Here is a 23,874-nt window from a genome sequence, read left to right on the forward strand (position 1 = left end):
CTTGGAGATGACTTGAGCCCAGGAGGTCAAGGCTGTAGTGAGCTAAGATCACATCACTGCACTTCAGCCTGGGCAACAGTGAGACCCTGTCTCAAAGAAAAAAAAAAAAAAATTCCCAAGTTCTTGCTTCTTTTCAAAACTGGCATGTCACGCAACTCCAGGCCCCCTCTACTCCAGGGCCACACTGGCTGGAGCCAAGCAGCAGTTGGCCTGTTGAGAGGGGTGATCTCTGGTCCACCAGAGCCCCACTGGGCCCATAACACAGTCTCTCCACAGCAGCAGGGCAGCTACCTGTCTTTAAAGCCAAGTGCCATCCTCTCTTCCCTTCTCCACACATGAGGAATCTGTGGTCAGAGGGAGATGTATTTTTTACAGATCACACAACACACAGGAAGACACAGCGAGGGTTTTTACATTCCCAGATCAGGGTGAAAAATACACTCTGATCCAACAAAGCCCCCACTCTGTGCTTGGCAGCCGATCAGCCACTGTGGGATGGTGACCCGAAAGTCCCAGACCTCATCCCGATGCCCCCATCTGGAGACTCTCGGGACACAGCAGGTGTGGCATCTGGGATGTACTTTATTGGACAGTGGTGGCCCAAGTCTTGGTCTGGAAGCACTGGTGCCCTGGACTCCGGCACTGAGTTTGAGGAGGGCCCAGAGTTCAGGGCTGTTTGGAGCGAGGCCACAAGCGGCTGGTGAGGGAGCCGAGGAAGAGGTTCTGCTTGTTGGACTTGGAGAGCTCAGCCAGGCGCTGCTGCTCCTCCTGGGGTTGGGAGACAGATGGAGGAGAGGGTCAGCCCAGGGAGGACAGAGCCTCCTCCCAGACGCCCAGCTCCCCAGGCCTCAGCCCAGGGGCCACCTTTCCTCCTGACTTCTGCCAAGTCCAGATCCCTTTCCCCAAACCCTGGGGCCCCCAACCCAGACACAAGGGACCCTAGACCTGAGCTCCCCAGCCCAGACACTGGGAAGAGCCAGCTCTGAGCCGCAGGAGCCTAGGCTTCAATGTTTGGGGGATGCCAGACTCCAATACTAGGCACTCGAGATATTCAGGCCTGAACTGCAGTAGCTTCTCAGGCCCCAGACTCTCATAATCCCCTTCCCCAGATCCCAGGAACCCCTCCCCTGAACCTGAGATCCCATCCCAGACCCTGTTACCCCAAGGTGAATGCTGGTGAGATCCCAGGTCCAAACCCCAGAGCCCTCCTCATCAGACTGCATCATCCTGCCCCGGCCCCCTGAGCCCCATGACCCCTGTCTGGACGTGGCAGGCAGGGGGAGTTCCCTGGGGGGGGGGGTCCCCAGGACCAAATCTCTAGGGACTTCTTCTCTGGGCACTCAGGGACTCCCAACTCTAGGAATCTAACCTAGAATCTGGTGAACTTCAGCCTAGACCCCTGGGCATCTTACCCAGATGCAATCCATACTCTCAGTCCCACTTCCAAATTACCAGGGTCCCACCAAGACCACCACAACTCTCCCCACAGCCTTGGGCCGTGTGCCCAGGGATCCTCTCTCCAGACCTGATCCAAAACCCACAGTCCGCCTCCACAAGGTGCCCCCCAGACCTACTCAAGACCATCAAGGGCAACCCCTCTTCAAGTCCAGTCTCAAAGCCCTGCCTGTCTCCTATTCTCAGGGCAGGCTGCAGAATCAGTGCATCCCCTCATTCTGGCAACCCTACAGGACAGGCTGTGTTATGTCCCCCTGGTTACAGAGACTGAGGCGGAGAGGAGGTATCTGCTCACGGTCACACAGCCAAGCCAGGAGTATGGAGATGGACTGCTCCGGGCTCCTCCTTCAGGAGCCTCAGAGCCTATCCTCCACTCTGGGCATCTGAGCACCAACCTGCTCTAGCCGGCTTTGCCGCTGCTTGAAAGCTGCTAGCGGATCATCCTCCAGGGCATAGTGCTCCAGCACGGTTCGCACATCCTCCACACCATTCAGTGCAATGGCTGTGGGCACAACAGGGGGTGGTCAGCCAGCCTTCTGAAGGCCAGAGGCAGGCAGGGCCCACGAGGGGAAGGTCCCACACTGGGGCAGGGGGGCGGTCAGTGCTACCTGGAATGCTTCTAAACACTCTGAAAGGGTTCCCCTGAACATCCCCAAGTAACCCCTAAACATTCCATGAACATCCTAAGAAGCTCCTAAAGACTCCAAGGTGCTCAGGTACCTCCTGCACCTCAGTCACCCAGCCACGAATAATGCATTTATCCTTCCTCTTCAGAATCAGGGGCTCTGGGGTCAGAGGCCAAGGGATCAGGAGTCGGCCTTACTCTTGAGGAAGGCAGACAGGTCCAATAAGACCCGGTCATCAGAGTTGCCGTCCCAGGGCCGCAGGGCGACGCCGTTATAGGGCTGTAGACGGAAGGCTTCCTTCTTGCAGTCCACAACTACTACTCTAGCTGGATCCCGATTCAGACATGAAATGTCCTGGAAGTGAGTGACAGATCAGGTCAACATCTGTGCCCAACTCTCCCCCCATCAAGAAGACCCAAAACACACAAAACATACATACACAGCATCACACATACTGGGATCACAATGGCAGGGCCTCTCAAAGACCAGCTTTGGATGATGGCATCAACCCCCACAGAGGACCAGGCATGGCGGCTCACGCCTGTAATCCCACCACTTTGGGAGGCCAAGGCAGGAGGATCACTCAGCCCAGAAGTTCTAGACCAGCCTGGGCCACACAGAGAGATCTCATCTCTACAAAAAATTTAAAAATTAGGTGGGCATGGGCCAGGCGCAGTGGCTCATGCCTGTAATCCCAGCACTTTGGGAGGCCGAGGCGGACGGATCACCTGAGGTCAGGAGTTCAAGACCAGCCTGGACAAAATGGTAAAACCCCATATCTACTAGATACAAAAAATGGCGGCATGTGGTGGCTCACGCCCGTAATCCCAGAATTTTGGGAGGCCAAGGTGGGCGGACTGCCTGAGCTCGGGAGTTCAAAATCAGCCTGGGCAACATGGCGAAACTCTGTCTCTACTGAAAATACAAAAAATTAGCCGGGCGTGGTGGTGTGTACCTGTAGTCCCAGGTACTCGGGAGGCTGAGGAAGGAGAATCACTTGAACCTGGGAGGGAGAGGTTGCAGTGAGCCAAGATCGCACCACTGAACTCCAGCCTGGGCAACACAGCGAGACTCCATCTCACACACACACACACACACAAAAATCAGCCAAGCATGGTGGTGTGCGCCTATAGGCCCAGCTACTCGGGAGGCTGAGGTGGGAAGACCACTTGAGCCCAGAAAGTTGAGACTGCAGTGAGCCGTGTTCATACCACTGCACTCCAGTCTGCGTGACACAGCAAAACCCTGTCTCAGAAACAAAAAACAAAACAACCCCCAGGATACTGAGGAGCTAATCACATAGACCCCTAGACCCAGGGTCTAGCACACAGAAAGGCGATGAGGACATTCCCTGGAGAGGGAGGCGGCCACTCTCGTGTTAAACCCCTGCCCAGGTGACTGTGGTATGTCGCAGGTTTAAGAACCTCTTACTCAAGTAAACAGGTGCAGACAGATCTGCAGCCATACCCAGGGAACCACAAAGACAGGCTCCCAGACACAGACCCTTCAAGACCCTCGATCACAGTCCATGTATTTCTGAATTCCCAAGAACAACACAGACCCCCCTCCCCAGGACACAGACAGAAACAGAAACCCAACAGACACATAGACACTTGGAGCCAGATCCACAGAGGCCCATTCACAGATCCAGACTCCTGAATGTATCACTGGCCACAGTAACAGACGCCAGGTCAAACAAACCGCAACCAGCCTCACATGTACAATTATAAGCAAACCTTCCCAGAAGCACTAAGTTACAGATACAGCAAGATAAAACCAGCTTCTAAATGGTACATCCTTACCACTAACCCCTGTCTTCTTTAGAGAGACCTCATTTCCCCCACTCCCACACCCAGATTCCAGGGAACAAAGAAGGGTGCAGATGTCTGGCCAAGGCTGGAGGCAGGCGTGTGCCTGCCAGCAGGAATCGAATCTGGGCAGAACTATAAGCCAGGTGAGGCTAGGGTCAGAGCTAGGCCCTCCTTCCCTCACGTGGTGCCAACCCCACCAAATCCCAGAGGCCCATCCATGAACCCATGGCACCTTAACATGGTGTCCATCCATGTATCTTGTGGCGTCCCGGAATAGGCGGTAGGAGATGAAGCCGTGGGGGTCCACGCTATCAATGAGTGGAAACGCAGTCTGCGGGTGGGAAGGGAGGGAGAAAAGGTCAGGCTGAGCCCTGGTCCTCCAGATCTCTACGCCTCCCACCACAGCGACCTTCCCTCCCCTGCCCCAGAGCCTCACCATGCCAGTCTCTGACGTAAAGATGACAATTTCATATAAAGGGGCGAGCTGCTGGAACAAGGTCTCGATGCCTGGGCGCTTCTTAAACCTCCAGCCAGTGGCCAGCTGGGAAGACAGTGAGGACAGTGAAACACCAAGACCCAGAGGCCCTCAGAGTCCCCAAGAAGATAAAGATCCAGCCTGGGGGATTCCCAGAATAGAGTTCTCTCCCTCTGTCTTTGTGGCTCTTGGAGGTTAAGAAGTACAACATGGGCTGTGACTAAGGGTCTGGCTCCTTTGTGGCACTTACAACATGCCTGGGCACACCTACACCACCCTACAGGGTGGCTGTTAGCATGACTGCCTTCTCCCAGCTGAAGAAAGCGAGGCAATGACAGGTGACATCTCCTCCCCAAGATCACACAGCACAGTTAGGGCTGAAAGTCCACCTTATCACAACCCCGCTGCCCAGGTCTATCCCCAACCCACTGCCTTTCCCGGGACACACCGACCACTCAGGATGCAAGAGGACGCCAGTGAGCTCCAAAACAAGCGTGTAGGGTGGCTGGTAGTACGGCTCCTGCAGAGGGTCTGGGAGAAGGCAAGGGCTGGTGGGCTCGATGATCATCTGTGGGAGAGGGATGGATGGGGGCGCTCAGACAAGGAGGCCAGGGCTGGAGACATGGGGACTGAGCCCAGGGCTTCTGCTCACCTGTCTATAATCTTTGAAATATTTGTATGTCCGGCGCAACTGCTGTACCAGAATTGGATCTAGGAGAACACCAGGCACAAAGAGATTCCACAATAAGCCGCTGCTCAACCTCCCAGACAAACCAGGGGTTTCTTATCTACCAGATACAAACAGGTCTGCATACCCACCTGGTTTGAACTAACTCATTTCTAGGTCCAAAGACAGAAGGCAATGACATACAGCCAGATAGGAGCAGAGATGTATTTACCTGCCCCATTTTAAGCTGATACTTATATCCACATACTAACACAGGTATGAAACAGAACGCTTATACATTGGCCCACTTAAAACCCACATACAAGGCCGGGCACGGTGGCTCATGCCTGTAATCCCAGCACTTTGGGAGGCCGAGGTAGATGGATCACGAGGTCAGGAGATCAAGACCATCCTGGCCAACATGGTGAAACCCCGTCTCTATTAAAATACAAAAAAAAAAAAAAAAAATTAGCCGGGCGTGGTGGCACGTGCCTGTAGTCCCAGCTACTCGGGAGGCTGAGGCAAGAGAATCACTTGAACCTGGAAGGTGGAGGTTGCAGCAAGCCAAGATCACGCCACTGCACTCCAGCCTGGCGACAGAGTGAGACTGTCTTAAATAAATAAATAACCCACATACACACAAATCTGCTGACATTACGCCAGTGTATACATACTTTTTTTAAAGAGACAAAGACAGAGTCTTGCTCTGTTGACCAGGCTGGTCTTGAACTCCTGGGCTCAAGTGATCCTCCAGCCTTGGCCTCCCAAAGTGTTGGGATTACAGGCGTGAGCCACTGCACCTAACTTATGCCAGTGTATTTTGCCCACTTTGAATCACTAGGCTTCCAGATCTGCCCACTTTAAGCCAGTGTGCTGCATCTAAACCACAATGAATATATAAACACATCTGTACACTGTGAAACAGTGGTTCAGAACTAGGAACAATTCTGTCTGTACGCCTACCCCTGGGAAATTTGGCAACGCCGGGAGATGTAACTGATTGTCGCAATACTGGCTTCTAGTAGGCAGATGCCCAGGATGCTACAAAAATCCTTCAATGCACAGGGCAGTCCTCTATAAGAATTATCTGATCCAAAGTGTCAATAGGGCCAAGGGTGAAAAACCCTGGTTTAAGTGAATATACTGACTCCAGTTTACTTTCTCATTTTAACTTATTTTTTTTTTAGAGGTGGAGACTCACTCTGTCATCCAGGCTAGAGTGCAGTGGCGGGATCACAGCTCACTGCAGCCTGTAACTCCCAGGCTCAAGTGATCCTCCCAACTCAGCCTCTGAGTAGCTGGGACCACAGGCACAGGCCACCACTCCCAGCTAATGAATCCAGTATAAAACAGTAAACTTACATGGCTGCCTACTTTAATACAGTATTTTTAGTGCAATACATGGGGCTTCCTCTTAAAAAAAACACAATATATTGGGCCAGGAGTGGTGGCTCATGCCTATAATTCCAGTACTTTGGGAGGCCGAGGCGAGTCGACCACCTGAGGTCAGGAGTTTGAGACCAGCCTGACCAACATGGCAAAACTTTGCCTCTACTAAAAATACAAAAATTAGCTGAGCGTGGTGGTGTGCGCCTGTACTCCCAGCTACTCGGGAGGCTGAGACACGAGAAATATTTGAACCCGGGAGGTGGAGGTTGCAGTGAGCCAAAATTGCACCACTGTACTCCAGCCTGGGCAACAGAGCAAGACTATGTCTCAAAAAATAAAAAATAAAAACAGGCCGGACGCGGTGGCTCAAGCCTGTAATCCCAGCACTTTGGGAGGCCGAGACGGGCGGATCACGAGGTCAGGAGATCGAGACCATCCTGGCTAACACGGTGAAACCCCGTCTCTACTAAAAAATACAAAAAACTAGCCGGGCGATTTGGCGGGCGCCTGTAGTCCCAGCTACTCGGGAGGCTGAGGCAGGAGAATGGCGTAAACCCGGGAGGCGGAGCTTGCAGTGAGCTGAGATACGTCACTGCACTCCAGCCTGGGCGCGAGACTCCGTCTCAAAAAAAGTAAAAAATTAAAAAAATTAAAAAAATAAGAACAAAAAACCACAATATTGAAACCAGTTAGGCTAGTAAACATATACACTTTAAAACTTCAGATTTACCTGCCCAATTTAAATCAGCATATTAATTGTTGAAGCCAGCATGATTCTACAACTGCCCAGTTAAAACGGCACTCACCCACCTGCCCAGTTTGAAACAATCAACGTATTAACACAACCGTTTGCAAACGTCCCCCAACATAAACAGGTGGCTTTCTGGACCCACCAATTTCATTTTTCTCCTGGGAAGGGCCAGGTATGACACGATTGACAACTAATCTCTACTATCCAATTTGTCATAAACGTCACCACCAAAAGCTGGTTAACCAGATGGAGAGGGAGGAAGGAGGCATTGTTTTGAAAATGAGCCTAATGGGGTAGGGGCTTGAGGGGGATGGGGAAGGAGTTGGGAGCTGCAGATGCTTGGTCTAAGACACAGGAACCCATGTGTCTGGAGATAGGCCACCCTGTGTCCCCAAGCCCTCCCACCCAAGGCTCCCCTCCCCCATCTGTCTCTGACCATCTGCTCGGGGCTGAGGGGCCAGGGAAGCAGGCTGGGGCTTTGTAATGTCCCTCCTCACAACGCCATCCAGCTGCTGGCTCCCCACCTCCCCAGTGGAAGGAGGAGGGGCCGGAGACACCAGATGGGAAGAGAGACATCCTTACAAATGACAGAGGTGAGAGGGTCAAGGACTCCAGAATCTGTGCTTGTTTACTCACCATTGTCAAACTCATCAGGAATCTGGGAGGTGGAGAGAAAAATGGAAGGTTTAGGATGTCAGAGGCAGAACCCCATCACATACAGAAAAGGAATCTCCAGGACCCCAACAGGAATAGGCAAAGGTCACTGGGAAAGAAAGGCTCCCTCCAGACAAGCAATGTGCCTGAACAGACCAAAGGGGACCCCTCTCACCCACAGGCTAGGACTCCTGGCAAGGGCTCGGTCTCTTTCCCCCTCACCTTGGCACCATTTTCGTCCACTGGGTTGTTTCCTGCAAGGGAGACCAGGATGAATATGAGGAATTAGGGCCCAGTCCCCTGGGTCCTGAGGGAGGAGTGGGATAAGGGGCCTGGACTCCTGGATCTGAGGAAAGAGAGTTAGAGGCACAGCCTCCTGGATTCAAGCCAGGAGGGGGCTGGGAGCCAAGATTCCTGGGTCTTTGAGAGAAAGGGGGCTGGGGCTGGGTCTCTTGGGTCTGTGGGATAAAGGAACTAGTGGAAGGCTGGATTTTTGGGTGCTGAGGAAAGACAAAGTTTAGGAAGCTGATCCAGGCCTATCCTTTCCCATTCCCTCTTTCCTGTATCCCGGTACAGGAACCAACTAGAAAGACTAGAACCTTAAGGAGTAGAAGGGAGAAGAAAGACTTCCCTGGTTTTCAAGGTAGGTATCCTATTTGGCTGCCCTACTGAGGAAGGAGCCAGGGAATGAAGATGAGAGACGTTGGTAGTGGGTAAGAGTGGGAGATTTCACAGTGGACTAGGGAGGCCAAGGAACAAAACTGGGGGGCAGGGATATGTCCCTCACCAAAGATATAGACGACGCTCACGGTCCCACCAGCTCCAAGCAGCCCAGCAAGCCAGAGCGCAACTTTTTTGGCATAGCTGGGACCCTCTGAACCCGGCTGCTGCTGTGGCCCTTGTGCCTTAGTGCCCCCGCGGCTCCCGATCTCTGCGGCCTGCGATTGAGAAAGGGGAGGTCAGCTAAGAGAGGAGAGAGGTCAGGATGGTTCCAACCCTCCAGTCCAAGAAGAATCAAGTTCAGGAGCCAAGAGGCAGACACCCACAGAGCCCTGGACATCTGTGTCCCTGGAGGCGCAGTCAGGAAGTGGGGCGCTCAGAGGGTCAAAAGCAGACTGTCCGGCACCAGGATGCCAGGAGTTTTAAAAGCTAACAGGCCAGGTGCACAGGATCCTGAAGGCAACAGGACTGGAGGGTCTGCAGTCCAGAAAAGCAGAGCACGGAGAATAAGGGATGGGAGGGCCTAAACACTGGGATGAGAGGGAACGGAGGGCACAAGTGGTGGGGGAAGGGGGGCAGACAGGACGGGGAGTTACGACATCTGGCTGCTTGGGGCTAAAGGTAGCAGAGTTACAGGGTAAGGGATGGGAGCAGAGGCGGGGAGGGGCAATCACTTCCCTGGGGCTTGGGGAACTCGGGCACAGAAGTGACAGAGTTGGAGGTCAGAATGGCTGGGTCTCTGTCAACATGGAGGCAGGTCGAATTGGAAACCCAAACGTCTACCTCACCACCACCAACGCCACAGAGAAAATAACTCCCTCGGCCAGACTGGGACTCCGGCGGACCAGGCCCCTCCAGCTCAAGTATCACCTGAGTGGTCACTGAAACGGGGAACCGGTAACCTCCTCCTCCTCCGACACCCACGTGGGTGCGAGGTGGGGTGTAGAGGACAAATCTGGGTTCCCAGCCTCCAGCCTAGGGGAGCAAGTGTTGTCCACCCAGGAGACTGGGAAGGGCCCCAAAATGCAAGCGGCGTTTCATTCAGCACCCTGAGGTGAGGAGTCCCGGAACCCCCAAGGGGCGGCGATATGTCCGGAACTCCAGGGAAGGGACCCCACATTCAGAGCGCCACCCTCGTTCCGCTCACCTGATCTGGGGCTCGGGGGGGCGGCGTCGCCAACCTCGTGCACAGTCCCCGCGAGCCGAGCCTGAGCCCGCTCCGCAAGCGCGAGAACAGCGCTGTCGAGGCCGCCATCTTGCGCTGACGCCACGCGGCCCCGCCCACTCGCTCCCTTCTCCCCCGCCCCGGGCCGGAGCTACAGCCAATGGAAGCGCGGAGGCGGGGCGGGTGGACGGAAGCCCGAGAGAGACCAAAGTCATCGGGCGGATTGCCGCAGGCGCACTTTCCTCTAACCATTCTCCTGGCTGCCCCGGGGGGGCGCCAACTGGGATCCAGAGTCATCTGGACCACGTCCCGCTTGGGCCTTGCAGAGTGCCACCGCCCTGCAAAGGACGCAGCGAAGGAAGGGATCACACTCATTGCCCAGAGGTAAAGCTGAGGCCATAAGGAGTCAGTGGCTGCCTGATTTGTCCAAAAAAATAGTCACGAGTCAGGTCGCTTGTCTCACCGTGTAAGGGCACCGTGTAAGGGCCTCACCTCCCAATTGTCAGAAATATACATTGAGGCCCAGAAAGCGACCTGAAAAGCCAGTCCTCGAAAACTCTTTTGGCCAGGCGCGGTGGCTCACACCTGTAATCCCTGCGCTTTGGGAGGCCGAAGGCAGGAGGATCGCTTGAGGCCGGGAGTTTGAGACCACCCTGGATAACATAGCAAGACTGCCATCTCTGTTTTTAAAATTAATAATAATAGGCCAGACGCAGTGGCTCACGCCTATAATCCCAGGACTTCGGGAGGCTGAGGCAGGCGGATCACCTGAGGTCAGGAATTTGAGACCAGCCTGGCCAATATGGCAAAACCCCCCCTCTACTAAAAATTTTTAAAAAAATAATTAGGCAGGCATGAGGGCGCACGCCTGTAGTCCCACCTGCTGGTGAAGCTGAGGCAGGATAATCGCTTGAACCCGGGAGGTGGAGGTTGCAGTGAGCCTAGATCGTGCCACTGCACTCCAGCCTGGGAGACAGAGGGAGACTCCGTCTCAAAAATACAAAAATTAATAATAAAACTCTTCCTCACATGGAGCTGGGAGGAGGAATCTGTTTTCTCTCCCATTCCTTCCTACCTTTTTTTTTTTTTTTTTTTCCTGTCATCGGGGCTGGAGTGCAGTGGCGCCATCTTGGCTCACTGCAAGCTCCGCCTCCCGGGTTCATGCCCTTCTCCTGCCTCAGCCTCCCGAGTAGCTGGGACTACAGGTGCCCACCACTATGCCCTACTACTTTTTTGTATTTTTAGTAGAGACCGGGTTTCACTGTGTTAGCCAGGATGGTCTCAATCTCCTGACCTTGTGATCCGCCCGCCTCGGCCTCCCAAAGTGCTGGGATTACAGGCGTGAGCCACCGCACCTGGCCCCTTCCTACCATGATTTTCTATAAAGGACTGGAGAGCCAACCATTTTACCTGAGGCTCAGCCAAAGAACAGCAGTATCTGGCTGTACAGGGCTTGACTGAGAAACAAATTAGAGGCTATAGATACTACGAACCTCCCCTAAATTGAGTGTAAGAAAAATCAGATCCCGTTTATGTAAACTTTAAAACAAAATACCAAGGTAGTAAAAATACGAATTCAAGCAAGGGAAAGACACAAGGAACTCGGCACTCCTGGTTACTTCTGGGGGAATGGATTGGGGTGCTGGTGAAGTGGGTCCTATCTAGTACATATTGTTTCCTGTTTCCTCCCCTGGGTGGTGGGGACATGGGTGTTCTTGGTATATAATCTTGAACATCTGAAATGTTTTTTGAGACAGAGTTTTGCCCTGTCACCCAGGCTGCAGTGCAGTTGGCGCAATCTTGGCTCACTGCAACCTCCGCCTCCCAGATTCAAGTGATTCTCATGCCTCAGCCTTCCAAGTAGCTGGGAATACAGGCGCCCGCCACCATGCCCGGCTAATTGTTTTTGTTATTTTTAATAGAGACAAGAGTTTCACCATGTTGGGTCAGGCTGGTCTTTAAACTCCAGACCTCAAATGATCTGCCCCCCTTGGACTCCCAAAGTGCCGGGATTACAGGCATGAGCTATCGCGCCCTCCCTGAAATGTTTTATAATACATTTACATTTGTAAAAAGACAGGAATATCTAATGAGGAAGGGAAACAGGTTCTGGGTACTAAGCCCCAGTCTCTTCAGATTACACCCACTGGATAAGCCACAACAATCCTGGTGTCACTGCTATCAGGGTTCAAGGAAAAGGACCGCTGGGCACTGTGGCTCACGCCTGTAATTGCAGCACTGTGGGAGGCTAAGGCAGGAGGATCACTTGAAGCTAGGAGATCGAGACCAGCCTGAGCAATATAGTAAGACCCGTCTCTATAAAAAATTTAAAAATAAAAAAATTATCCAGACGTGGTGGCGCACGCCTGTAGTCCCAGCTACTTAGGAGGCTGAGGCAAGAGGATCGCTTGAGTGCAGGAGGTTGAGGCTGCAGTGAGCAATGACTGTGCCACTGAACTCCAGCCTGGTCAACAGAGTGAGACCCCTATCTCAAACAGAAAAATAAAGGACCATTGGCCAGGCGCAGTGGCTCACGCCTGTAATCCCAGCACTCTGGGAGGCCGAGGCGGGCGAATCACGAGGTCAGGAATTCAAGACCAGCCTGAACAACATGGTGAAACCCGTCTCTGCTAAAACTACAAAAGAGAAAAAAAAAAAAAAAAAAAAGCCAGGCATGGTGGCTCGCACCTGTACTCCCAGCTACTCGGCAGGCTGAGATAGAATTGCTTGAACCCAGGAGGTGGAGGCTGCAGTGAGCTGAGATCACGCCACTGCACTCCAGCCTGGGCGACAGAGAGACTCCACCTCAGAGGAGAAAAAAAAAAAAAGGCTGGGCACAGTGGCTCACGCCTGTAATCCCAGCACTTTGGGAGGCCAAGGCGGGCAGATCATGAGGTCAAGAGATCAAGACCATCCTGGCCAACATGGTGAAACCCCATCTCTACTAAAAATACAAAAAAATTCACTGGGTGTGGTGGCGCACACTACTGGGGAGGCTGATGAGGGAGAATCGCTTGAACCTGGGAGGCGGAGGTTGCAGTGAGCCAAGATCGTGCCACTGCACTCCAGCCTGGTGACAGAGCAAGACTGTCTCAAAAAAAAAAAAAAAAAAAAAAAGAAAGAAAGAAAAAACAAAAAGGACCATCAAGCACTGTATCCTGCACCACAGGACGAATTTAGGTTTCCTGGAGGATACTGTGACTTTCACTTAGCATAATTCATGCCTGAATAAGATATAATGTCATCAATCACATGACAAGCTCTACTCTGATCATCTCCTTCTGATGTCTTCTCATACACATTCCCCTCAAGAGCCCTCTGGGGCAGGTACTATCACTATTATCTAGATGGGAAAACAGATTCAGGTAGCATCCAGTTATTTGCCCCAACCACAAAGCAAGGAAGTGGGGTCTGAAATGACCCCACTTAAAGAAACCTCATTCCCACAGCATACACACACACACAGACACACACACACACACACACACCCAGTTATTTGCCCCAACCACAAAGCAAGGAAGTGGGGTCTGCAAATGACCCCACTTAAAGACACCTCATTCCCACGGCGCGCGTGCACACACGCGCGCGCACACACACACACTTTTAGACCAAACAGCTTCTTTTTATTGAAAGACGATACAACAAAAGCAAGCTGTGGGGAGGAGGTACAAGAAGGTAGGGACCCTCCCCCAAACTCTACTCAGATTCCAATGAGCACCAGGGAGGGAGAAGATGGAAAACTAAAAAGAAAAATAAAAGGAAATCCAGAACGATCGGCCTAGCCCTGCAGCAGGATCTTGTGTCACAGCCAAGGGCCAGGGAAGGAAGGAGGACCACTCTTCACCTGCCGAAGTCCACCCGCCTGCCTGCTTCAGGCTTCCAGGAGCTTCCCCAGGAAGCGGAGGTTGAGGATCTTGAGCTGCTCATCAAGGTCCATACGGACAATGCCATCCTCACCATCAATGCTCAGCAGGACGCCCGTGGCTTCCCGATCCTCGCCCAGGATCACTTTCACCTGGGGGTGGGGGTAATGTGGTCAGGGTCCGTGTCAGCACCCAACACCCCCATCTTATCTCCTTGCCCCCTGCCCTTACCTTGTTGTTCTTGGTGGGGGTGATGGGCTCCAGGTGCTCACTGGAAATGCTGACGACCTTCTCACTGTCCTTCAGGTACACGGAGCACATGCCCCCCTGGAGGATAGGGACAGCTTGGTCAGCCTATCCTGCTCCCAACATGGGACTGAGGCCCACACTCCAGGGGACACAGGCTCAGGGCTCATTCTGAGAACTCAATGTGAAATGGGGGCAGGAAAGGCCAAGGCTGGGGCTGGTTCCAAGGCCTGGGGCCTGTGGTGCATGTCAGGGTAGGTGGACAGGGTGACCCAGTCAGCAAGGGAAGCATCAGAATGAAGCTAACAGGCAAAAAGGAGACTGCTTCTTGACTCTTCATGTACCAAACTTGCCTCAGCATCTTCCCCACACCTGCTCCTTTTCCTGGACCTGGTCTCAGGGACCACCCCATGGTCTGCAGGCCCCACCAGGGCTCTGGACCTCATCTTGGTCACCTCCCTGACCAATAAGCCCCTAGCTCTGAGGCCTGGCCATTCAGCCCGTGAGGGTCTTTCCCACCTGCCTCCTGTCTCATCCCCATAGCCCTGCCCTAGCGCAGCCCAGCCTCCCCCTGGGCTCCCAGCCCAGTCTCCCCACCCCCAATCCATCACTGATGGATGGAGAATTCCACACCACAGATCTGCTCCCACCCTTCTCCTGCTTAGATTCCTCCTTGGCTCTCCGGCGCCCTAAGGACAGTCTAGGTCCTCCAAGCTGGTGCATGACGGGGCCCCAGCCAACTCTTTGGCCTCATCACTCATTTTTGTGTTTTTTATTTTTTGTTTGTTTTGAGACGAGTCTTGCTCTGTTGCCCAGACTGGAGTGCAGTGGCATGATCTCGGCTCACCACAACCTCCACCTCCTGGGGTTCAAGTGATTCTCCTGCCTCAGCCTCCTGAGTAGCTGGGATTACAGGCGTGCGCCACTACGCCTAGCTAATTTTTTTTTTTTGGATTTTTAGTAGAGACAGCGTTTCACCATGTTGGCCAGGCTGGTCTTGAACTCCTGACCTCAGGTGATCTGCCCAACTCAGCCTCCCAGAGTGCTGGGATTGTAGGCATGAACTGCCCCGCCCACTTTGGCTCTTTATGTTCCAGCCACAACAAACTCTTCAGGCTCCCGGAACGTGCCCAAGTTCTCCTCACCTCCAGGCTTCTGCACATGCAGTTCCCGCCATTTGGAACACACTCAACCCAGTCATTTCCCTTAACTTACTCCTATTCATTCTTCAGGTCTTGGCTGAAATTTCTTCTTCCCCAGGTAGCCCTCTCTGATTCCCCACTAAATCGGGTAAGATGCCTCAATCCGGTTCACATAGCTCCCCTTGCCCTCTAGGCTTCCTCCATTCCAGCTCTGCCCACTCTGGGCTGTCACCATCTGGGGACAGGTCTGTCCCCAGTTTAGGGGGTACGAACGAAAGGATGCCTGCTCACCCACCACCCTGGGCCCCACGTACCGTGACACTGCGGATGACACCTGTCTGTCCCACCACCTGTGTATCCAGGTAGGTGTCCCGCACCTTCACCTGAATGTCAGTGGTTACCCAGTCGCTGGAGTTCTGCTCGATGCCTGAGCCTGGCGTGTGTGGGTTGTAGCCACCAGGGGAGGGAGCTCCAGGTGTCATAGGACTGTAGCCAACAGGGCTCGGGCTGGGGCTAGCCTGCAGGGGAAAGAGGAAGTGTCATTGGGAATAGTCATCTGGCCTGGCCAACCCTACAGGCCCAAGGCCTACCACCCTCAAGTGCAGGCAGGCAGACCATTACCTGATAGGCCATGGGCGAGGGTGTAGGGTGGTAGCTGGCCGGGGAGTGGGTATTCTGGTAGCCTGCTGGGCTTGGCGCCACCTGGTGGTAGCTCTGGGGACTGGGGCTGGGCTGGTAGGAACCTTGTGGGGAGGGGGCAGCATAGGGAGAGAACTGGTCTGTGTTGTACCTGCAGAGACAGGAAAGAAGGGGGCATTTGTTGGAGCAGGGAGGGGAAAGGAGGCAGTGGCTGTAGGAGGGTTTGGGCAGGGGCAGATGAGGGCGGGCCCCAGTGGACTCACATGGCCGGCGTCCCTGGCGTCTGCGGGTTGTACTGTGGGTTGACCTGTGGGGATGAGGGGTCTGGGTAGCCAGGTGTTTGGGGATTAGGGGTTCCCCCATAGGCCTGCGGGGACGGGGTGGGTTCATCGTCGAAGGCATACTCATATTCTTCCTCAGCCCTGTTGGGAGAAAAGTCTGTTGAGAGCAACTGTGGTGATAATGCGGAGGATGCTTCCAGAACAGCACCCTACACCAGACCCTGAACTGAGGCAATTTCATTCTCACAGGAGCCCCATCCAGAGACACTCCTGATGTTACTTCCCTTCCACAACTGACACAGCTGTGGCGGAGAGAAATGAGAGTGCCCTCCCAAGGTCACCCCACCCAGGCAATCTTTCTCCAGGCCCAGAGGTAACCACAATCACTACTGAGGTTGGGGCTGGAGAGGGGGCCGCTTTGCCCCTGCCCTGCCATGCTATGCCTCCTCCTTCAAAGGGACCAGCCTGAGGCTGGGAGCAGAGAATGCTGGGTGGCCCCACAAACCTCTCCATGCCCAGACAGCCAGCATCACCCTCACACGCACCAGCACACACCAGAACCTGGGGAACCCTGGACTCACCGTGATGGCGTGTTGGGGTTGTTGGGGTCCCAGGCCCCACTCTGGGCAGGAGTGCGGCTGCCATCATGCAGGGGCGTCTGCGAGCCATAGTGTGGGGTGCGGCTGCCTGGAATGGGGGAGATGAGTGTGTCTGTCAGTCCCGTCCCTCCTCTAGGTTCCCCCAGCCCCTCTCCCCTGTCCCCTGCGGGCACTCACCATCCTGGAGGGGCGTCTGTGAGCCATACATGGGTGTTCGGGAGCCAGAGCCATACATGGGCGTCTGGGAGCCATACATGGGCGTCCGCCCATAGGTCGAGGTCATGCCACCTGGGCGCCGTGAGCCCCTGTGGACACGGAGAACAAATGGGGTGAGCAGGGCCCTCTCTGCCCAGCAAGCCCCAGTCTGGCCCTCCCCAGGCCCCGCCCGTACACCGTGGTAAGCCGCTGACGGTCCACAGAGATGGTCTGGCAGGTGGAGTGCAGCTCCACACGGGCCGTGGACTCTGTGGCATCCTTCACCACACCGATGTAGCCTGCGGCGGGGACAGGAGGTCAGGCTGGGCAGGCTCTCCTTCACCACGCCCCTCCCCAGGCCTCCACAGGCCTCACAGGTCACCTTTGTAGGGCCCCTGGGAGATGCGCACGGTCTGGCCGATGAGTTCGTTGTCCCTCCGGCCCCGGCCCCTGCTCATGCCACCACTGCCGCCACCTGGACTACCAAAGCCGCCACGCTGACCTGGGGATGAGGGAGAATGTCACTGGTCCCCCACTGCTGTGCCCACAGCAAGGGCACCATCAGAACGCCCCCTTCACTTGCTTGACTCCTCCCTACTTGGGTTAAGAGCCTCCTCTGCCCACCCCCTGCCCCTTGGCTTTCCTATGGAAGCCCTGACCACTCCGGACTGTCACTGCGGCGTCTACCCTCCTGTGGGTGGTGAGCCCCCTAATAGCAGGGCCCAGCCCAGCACAGGCACTGAGTGTGGGCTGAACAACCAAGTTCCTTCCAGCCGCTTCTACCCACCACATCCTGAGCCTGAACCCCTCACCTCCAGCACTGGGGTGCATGGGGCTGCTGATCCGGGGACTCATAGGTGCAAAGCCACCCACGGTGAAGTTGGTCACATCACGGGGCTAGGAGAGAAGCAAGGAGTAAACTGGCAGGCAGGGGATGGGGTGGCAGGGTCTGGGGACAGTCCCTCAGCCCCTACACCAGCCTGAATGCCTCCAGGTGGGAACAGCTCCTGCTAGGATGTGCCCTGCTGCCACCCCTCCCTCCTTCTGGTGACAGTGCCTCAATTTCCTTTGGGAAAACTCCCAGCCCTCTGCCATTGTAAGCCTGTCAAGGGGCCTGGGCTTCCACTGGCCAAGGAGTAGGACTAAAATATGGCTAGCTAGGAATTTAAACCCCTAGAGACACAAAAACTACAAACCACAGGAAGTCATCATCCCAGGTGCAGGGCCCTGAGGAGGCCACCCAGCCACCCACACCAGAGGCCTAAATTCCTCTGTGCCACCTGCTCCTGCACACTTCCCTACAAGCCCCGCCTCAGGGCCTTTGCACTTGCTGTTGCCCCAAAATGCTCACTCTCTATCCCTTCATTCAGGTCTCTGCTCCAATGTCGCCTCTCAGGGAGGCCTTTCTTTACCCTCCTCTGCCTAAAACGGCAGCCCTGATCACTCCGTCTCCTGAGCCCGTTCTGTTTTCTTCACAGCGCTTGCCTCACGCTGGTTTATCTGTCTGTCCATCTCTGCAGTATCGCCTCTGGGAGAGCAGAGGGTTTTTTTGTCTTGTTCACCACTGGTTCTCCAGTGTCTGGCACCTAACAGGTGCTCAGTAAAATGAAATGATAAATAACTTGGTGAACAGCTCAGAATCCCAAATAAACCTTTTCACTCTTTGCCAAGGACCTGACAATGACACTGCTCTCCTAATCCCTCAAAAGCCCAATCTTGTCACTTCTGGGGCCAGAGGAGGCTGGAGAGCTGAACCAGGTACCCAACGCACAGGGTCCCGCCATGCCCACCTCACCTTCGAGCCCCCAGCCAGCACCAGGTGGCGGGTCTTGCAGACAAACATGCCCCCGTTCTCCACCAGTTTCTTGCAATGTAGGAAGGCGAAGCTTCGGAAGAGATGGCGAATCTCCCCCTCTCGGCCCTAGCCAGGGAGAGAAGGGTCACTCTCTTGGCCATGGCCCCCTCACCCCCCACCAACCAAACTCCTTCAGATGCAGTTCAAAAGCAGGAACTTGTACTCACTGAGTGGGGGCCGTCAATGACCTTAACGATGTCTTTCACATGGATGTTGTTCTGCTCTGAGTCCAAGGCCACAGCAAAGCGGTTGTCTTTCTTACGAGTCACAGCCTGATGTCTGACAGTCACCACCTTCCCGTACATGTTCAGCACCTACAGAGGGAGAGCAGGGAGGCTGTGGGCGTGAGATTGGGAAGGGGAGACACGGGGCAGGGGTTCCCTAAAGTGGGATAATCCTTCCTTGTGGAAGATGGTTCCAAGCTCCACAGGGCATCAACTCCCTGGCTGCAGGGCAGGCAGGCAGAGTGCCACCCTTTAGCTACTGCGTCAACCAAAAACGTTCCCAGTCATTCTAACACACCCTTTGGGAGGAGACTCCACCCCCTGATTGGGCAAGAGGGACCTGAGAGATGGAAGGGGGCGCTGATAGCAACATAACAGCTAATTGTTCATCTATCACTCTGTGTCAGGCCCCGTAAGATTTAACTGAAGCCTCAAAACTTCCTCTGAGGTGGATTCTATTATAATTTCCATTTTACAGAGGGAAACTCAGGCTCAGAGAGGGTGAGTCACTAGCCCAGGGTCACACAGCACAGAAACAACAAAGCCAAGATGTGGATGTGGAGTCCAGGGTCCTAAGTCCTGTGCTCCGTGACTCCCACATCCATGAGGAAGGGGCAAAGGCAGGAGGGCACATGTGGCACTCCATCCTTGAGCGAGGAACAGCCACCAGGGTACAGATCTAACCTCGGGGAATCATTCACTACCAACAGAGTAGACACTGCTCTCGTTTCCATTTTACAGGGTGTGAAACAGGCACGGGGAGGGATCAATGACTTGCCACGTGCCCACTATCAGCCAGTCAGAGGTGAGTGACAGAGCCAGGTCTACAACCCAGAGCAGTCTGGGGGCTCTGCCACCTCCCGGGATGAGGGGTTGAGGGACAGGAAGCCTCCTAAAATCAAGTCCCCGCCACAGAGCACTACACACACACCTGGAAGGTCTCCCGTTCTAGTCGCACGATGACACCCACAGTCTGGGGATCCAGCTGCACCAGCTCGCCCCATTCATGCTGGCCCCCAACATCCACACCTGATGCTGTCTCTGAGCAGAGCTGCAGGTCCCGGGGGAGCACCTTCAGCTGCCAGGGATGGTGAAAGGGGTGAGGCCCAATCTAGCTGGCTTGCCTACCTGGGTCTCCTCTTGGAACGTGCACCCTTCCCCAACCCTTCCATCCACCTACCTCATGCATGGTGAGGTCAGAGAACAGGATAACAAAATTCTCCTCTACCCGCACAATGAGGCCTGTGTCGCCCTCGAATCGGCCGGCAATCACCTTCACGTGGTCCCCCATCTTGAAGTATTTCCGAAGTTCCTGGGCTGGGAACTCCAACATGTCCTGGGGGATTGGGTGTGGGGAGCGTCGACGAGCAGGTGAGGGGAGACCACCACAACCTGCCTGCCCCTCCTGTCTTCAGAATCTACCCCTGTTCTCAAAAACCCCACTTAAGGCTCACACCACCCACCCCAGACTACCTTAGTCCACCTGGAGGATCCCTCAGACCGCCCCAGAAACAGCTAACCCCAGACACAGGACACCAACCTGCACAACCTTTACCCCAGCCTGCCCTCAAGACACACGATGCCTACTTACACCCACACAGAGAGCCTGCTCCTCAGACACAGGACCCCGACTGGACAGCTCCTCAGCCCCACCCAAGACAGCCTCACCCCACACATCACATTAGGCCTGCACAACCCCTCAGATGCACCAGACACAGACACACACACACCCCAATCTAAGCAAATAAAATCAAGCCCCCATCTCGGACTACTCCATGGTTAATCACACTCTCAACCCAGTACTACCCAGATATCTTGCTTTTCAGAAACAAAAGACCAAGCCACTCTCCAGAGACAGACACCACCTGGCAGGCCTGCTGCCCGCCAACCCTGCGCTATACTTAGAGCCTCTCAGGCACCTGAGAACACTAGAAGGGCCTCAACTTACCCTCCGGGAAACCAGATGTCACCAGGCACACCACGTTATAGCCACACACAGTCAGATGTGCCTGAACGCACCAACCCCTGCACCTGGGAACACCGGGCACCCACCTTGAGGTCCTCATGCTTGGGCATGATGGTGATCTTGTTGCCATCCACGCTGAGGATCTTGCCCTGCAGGTTGATGAGCTCGCCCTCACAGACCTCCACATTGTCCCCAGGCTGGAAGTTGTGCTCCCGCTCCTTCCCTGCAGGCGCAGTCATAGGGCTGACTCGGGCTGCCGCCGTGGGCCGCCCCTGCTCCTTGGCGCAGGTTACAGAGGGGATCAAATACCTGTGCTCTCAGTCACCACCTCCAGGTCGATGCCCTCCGGCTGGTCCTCAAACTTCTCTAGCTCAGAGAGTGTGGGCTTCACACCCTCCGTGATCTAAGCCCCCAGGTGTGAGGGGAAGAGAAGAAAATGGACCAAGGTCAGTGTGACAGCCCAGCTCAGTGGGCTCTACGGGAATAATTCTCCTAGGGAACACTCCTAACTTGAGGAGTGGGACAGACCCAGATAACCCACAGCCCAAGGCCTGCCCTGCAGGAGAACATTCACCCCACCCCCATTACCAACGCCCCTCTGGGACCCTCACCACAGCAGACATGGCGAAGCTCTTGAACAGAAAGCCCTTCCGGCTGTAACGGTTCCCCTCAAAGATGAGGAAGTCACCATCAGAGGCAACATCGCCCCCCAGGGACCTGGGATTTTATCGGGGAGAGAAGATTAGAAGGGAGAGTCAAGAAGAGTCTTGTTGTACCTCAGTCATCTCAACTGGCAACTGTGAGAGAGGACCACAGGCAGACTGACCCATCCCATCCCAGCACACACCCTCTTGGCAGCAGTGACTTCTCACAAACCCCAAAGGCCCGCCTCCCACCTCCCTGCACTCCTCCACCCACTCCCTGATTTATCTTTCACCAGAGCACCGATCACCATCTGACAAGCTAGTGTTTGACCTGTCCCCGTAACTAGCATGTCAGCTCCAAAAGGTCAGGCATGGTTATAACATTCACTAAATTTCACCAAGAATAGTGCCCAGGACACAGGAAGTGTGCAGTAAACATTAGCTGAACAAAGTAACAGTATCAGACAATGGTATCAGTTAATATTCACAGAGCACTCAGCCTGGCCTGCACATTCATGACCTCATAGACTCTTCCCCAAATCTGTGACATCAGTGACTGCTCATCATTTCCAGGTGAGGGAATGCAGGCTCATTAAGGTCACACCACACACCCAAGGTTGCCAAGCCAGAGTCTCGACAGGATTCAAAAGCAGGCAGGTGGGACTCCCAAACCTGTAGCCCCTGGCCCTGAATATGGAGTGGGGGCCGCTTAGTCCTGTTCCATGTCTCCGGGGTGGGGAAGGAACCTCCTTCACTCTCCAAAAGGGAAACGCATGGGAGGAGCAGATCAAGTTCCTTCTGCACTCATGCAATCGCCTTCTCCCATGGTGAACCTGGGAGGGGCCAGCATGCTCGGCTGGGCATGTTGGGGTACTTGGTGAGCTGGCTTGCTGCGGGGTGGGGAGGGGAGCACTAGAGTTTGCTCTTTGCAGAGAGGGGTTGAGTCGAGACCAGTGGTATAAATGGGTCCGAACTCAAGCAGGTGATGTATTAGCAAGGCCCCTGGGTGCAGACTGAAAGGTGCATTCCACAGCTCTTCCTTTATCTGAAGGGAAACTGACTGGCTGAACCACACACAATTAGTTCTAGAACACGACCAGAGGGAAGAGTGTCACCGACACCTCTCATTTCTCCATGTCCTCCTCTTTGTCCTCCCTGCCGGAGCCCCCAGTTGACCCCGGGATGTTGAAATTCCTGAGCTGCTCCAATTCTCTACCCAGCTGGGGGGCCTGGGGGGCATCCTGAGGGAAAGGGGCTCCATGCCCCGCACATCTCAAGTGGGCATAAGCAGATCAGGAAAGGAGACTTTCTAAAGCCCAACACAGTCAATCCCTTTCAATGTATCATACCATGGATCACACTTTATATGCCAAGTGCATTCTGAGTACATATGCATACTGATTTATTTAATTCTCACTATCATCTATAATCTGAGGAAGCAGAGGTTGTTTTCATCAATCTTTTTTTTTTTTTTTGAGACGGAGTCTCGCTCTGTTACCCAGGCTCGAGTGCAGTGGCACGATCTTGGCTCACTGCAACTTCTGCCTTGTGGGTTTAAGCAATTCTCCTGCCTCAGCCTCCCGTGTAGCTTGGATTACAGGCACCCACCACCAACCTTGGCTAATTTTTGTATTTTTAGTAGAGACAAGGGTTCACCATGTTGGCCAGGCTGGTCTTAAACTCCTGACCTCAAGTGATCCGCCCACCTCGGCCTCCCAAAGTGCTGGGATTATAGGCGTAAGCCACCGTGCCCGGACGCATCAATCTTTTTAAATATTTTTTTAAATTTTTTTCTTCTTATTATTATTTTAAAAGATGGGATCTCATTATGTTGCCCAGGCTGGTCTCGAACTCCTGGCCTCAAGCAAGCCTCCTGCCTTAGCCTTCCAAAGTGCTCTCTCCCACTGTGCCCAGCCTCATCAATCTTTATAGCAGAGGAAACTGAGGCACAGGGATGTGAAGTGACTTGCCTGAGGCTACACTGCCAAGCTAACCAATTCACAGGCTAAACCTGTGGTGGGGCCACCCCTGTGGAGGAACCTGCAAAAGGCACATTCTGCATACCAGCCCTGGGGACCCAGCCCAGCCAGTCCCCAAGGACACGCACCTGATCTTCTCAGCATCAAACAGCCTCTGTGGAGGCCGCTTAAACTTCTTCCTTTTGGCAAACCAGTCTTTCTATGGAGGAAAGGGGTATGGGTGGGAAGGGTGAGGGAGGGGGCTTGGCCACCAGCAGGATCGAGCGCACCCCCTCCCCCAGGCCAGATTCCCCAAGTACCAAGCTCATGCGGGCCTTGATGCGATCGTAGTCGATGCGCGGGATCATCTTCAGGGAGATGGTGTTCTGGCTGGGCTCCACATAGTCCACCTGAGCAGGGCGAGCAGGAGGTCAGCAGGGTCGCACCCTTCTTCCTGACCCCAGACACAAGAAGGGTCAGGAGATGCTAGGAAGGAGAAGGGATGCAGGATGGTCGGGAAGAAACCAGGCTGCTGACAACCCCCAAAAG

The 23,874-nt window shown here is 54.5% G+C and overlaps 2 protein-coding genes across 5 annotated transcripts in view; both read right to left on the reverse strand.

The window, feature by feature from the left end:
- Window positions 1-350: 350 nt before the first annotated feature.
- TIMM50 (translocase of inner mitochondrial membrane 50) lies at window positions 351-10,305 on the reverse strand. Its single transcript, XM_023229186.2, is given in 12 exon segments — window positions 351-768; window positions 1,851-1,957; window positions 2,279-2,435; window positions 4,125-4,223; window positions 4,329-4,433; window positions 4,816-4,935; window positions 5,020-5,078; window positions 7,811-7,832; window positions 8,051-8,082; window positions 8,616-8,766; window positions 9,696-9,986; window positions 9,988-10,305. Coding segments are annotated over 12 exon segments (1,371 nt in total). The 5' UTR covers window positions 10,114-10,305; the 3' UTR covers window positions 351-666.
- Window positions 10,306-13,314: 3,009 nt separating this feature from the next.
- Window positions 13,315-23,874, reverse strand: part of SUPT5H (SPT5 homolog, DSIF elongation factor subunit) — a 35,426-nt gene continuing 24,866 nt past the window's right edge. For all 4 annotated transcript variants that reach the window (XM_023229187.1, XM_023229190.2, XM_023229188.1 and 1 more), the window contains exons 12-30: window positions 23,646-23,735; window positions 23,475-23,545; window positions 21,335-21,440; window positions 21,033-21,126; window positions 20,810-20,946; window positions 19,938-20,093; window positions 19,689-19,835; window positions 18,701-18,847; window positions 18,474-18,599; window positions 17,491-17,575; window positions 17,061-17,180; window positions 16,875-16,977; window positions 16,661-16,788; window positions 16,466-16,571; window positions 15,867-16,025; window positions 15,586-15,754; window positions 15,279-15,482; window positions 13,808-13,903; window positions 13,315-13,728 (exon numbers count right to left, since the gene is read on the reverse strand). In XM_023229187.1, the coding sequence (XP_023084955.1) occupies window positions 13,585-13,728; window positions 13,808-13,903; window positions 15,279-15,482; window positions 15,586-15,754; window positions 15,867-16,025; window positions 16,466-16,571; window positions 16,661-16,788; window positions 16,875-16,977; window positions 17,061-17,180; window positions 17,491-17,575; window positions 18,474-18,599; window positions 18,701-18,847; window positions 19,689-19,835; window positions 19,938-20,093; window positions 20,810-20,946; window positions 21,033-21,126; window positions 21,335-21,440; window positions 23,475-23,545; window positions 23,646-23,735 (2,388 nt within the window). In that variant the 3' untranslated portion in view covers window positions 13,315-13,584. The remainder of the gene's footprint in view (window positions 13,729-13,807; window positions 13,904-15,278; window positions 15,483-15,585; window positions 15,755-15,866; window positions 16,026-16,465; window positions 16,572-16,660; window positions 16,789-16,874; window positions 16,978-17,060; window positions 17,181-17,490; window positions 17,576-18,473; window positions 18,600-18,700; window positions 18,848-19,688; window positions 19,836-19,937; window positions 20,094-20,809; window positions 20,947-21,032; window positions 21,127-21,334; window positions 21,441-23,474; window positions 23,546-23,645; window positions 23,736-23,874) is intronic.

Source organism: Piliocolobus tephrosceles, chromosome 21, assembly GCF_002776525.5.
Source record: "Piliocolobus tephrosceles isolate RC106 chromosome 21, ASM277652v3, whole genome shotgun sequence".
Lineage (NCBI taxonomy): Eukaryota > Metazoa > Chordata > Mammalia > Primates > Cercopithecidae > Piliocolobus > Piliocolobus tephrosceles.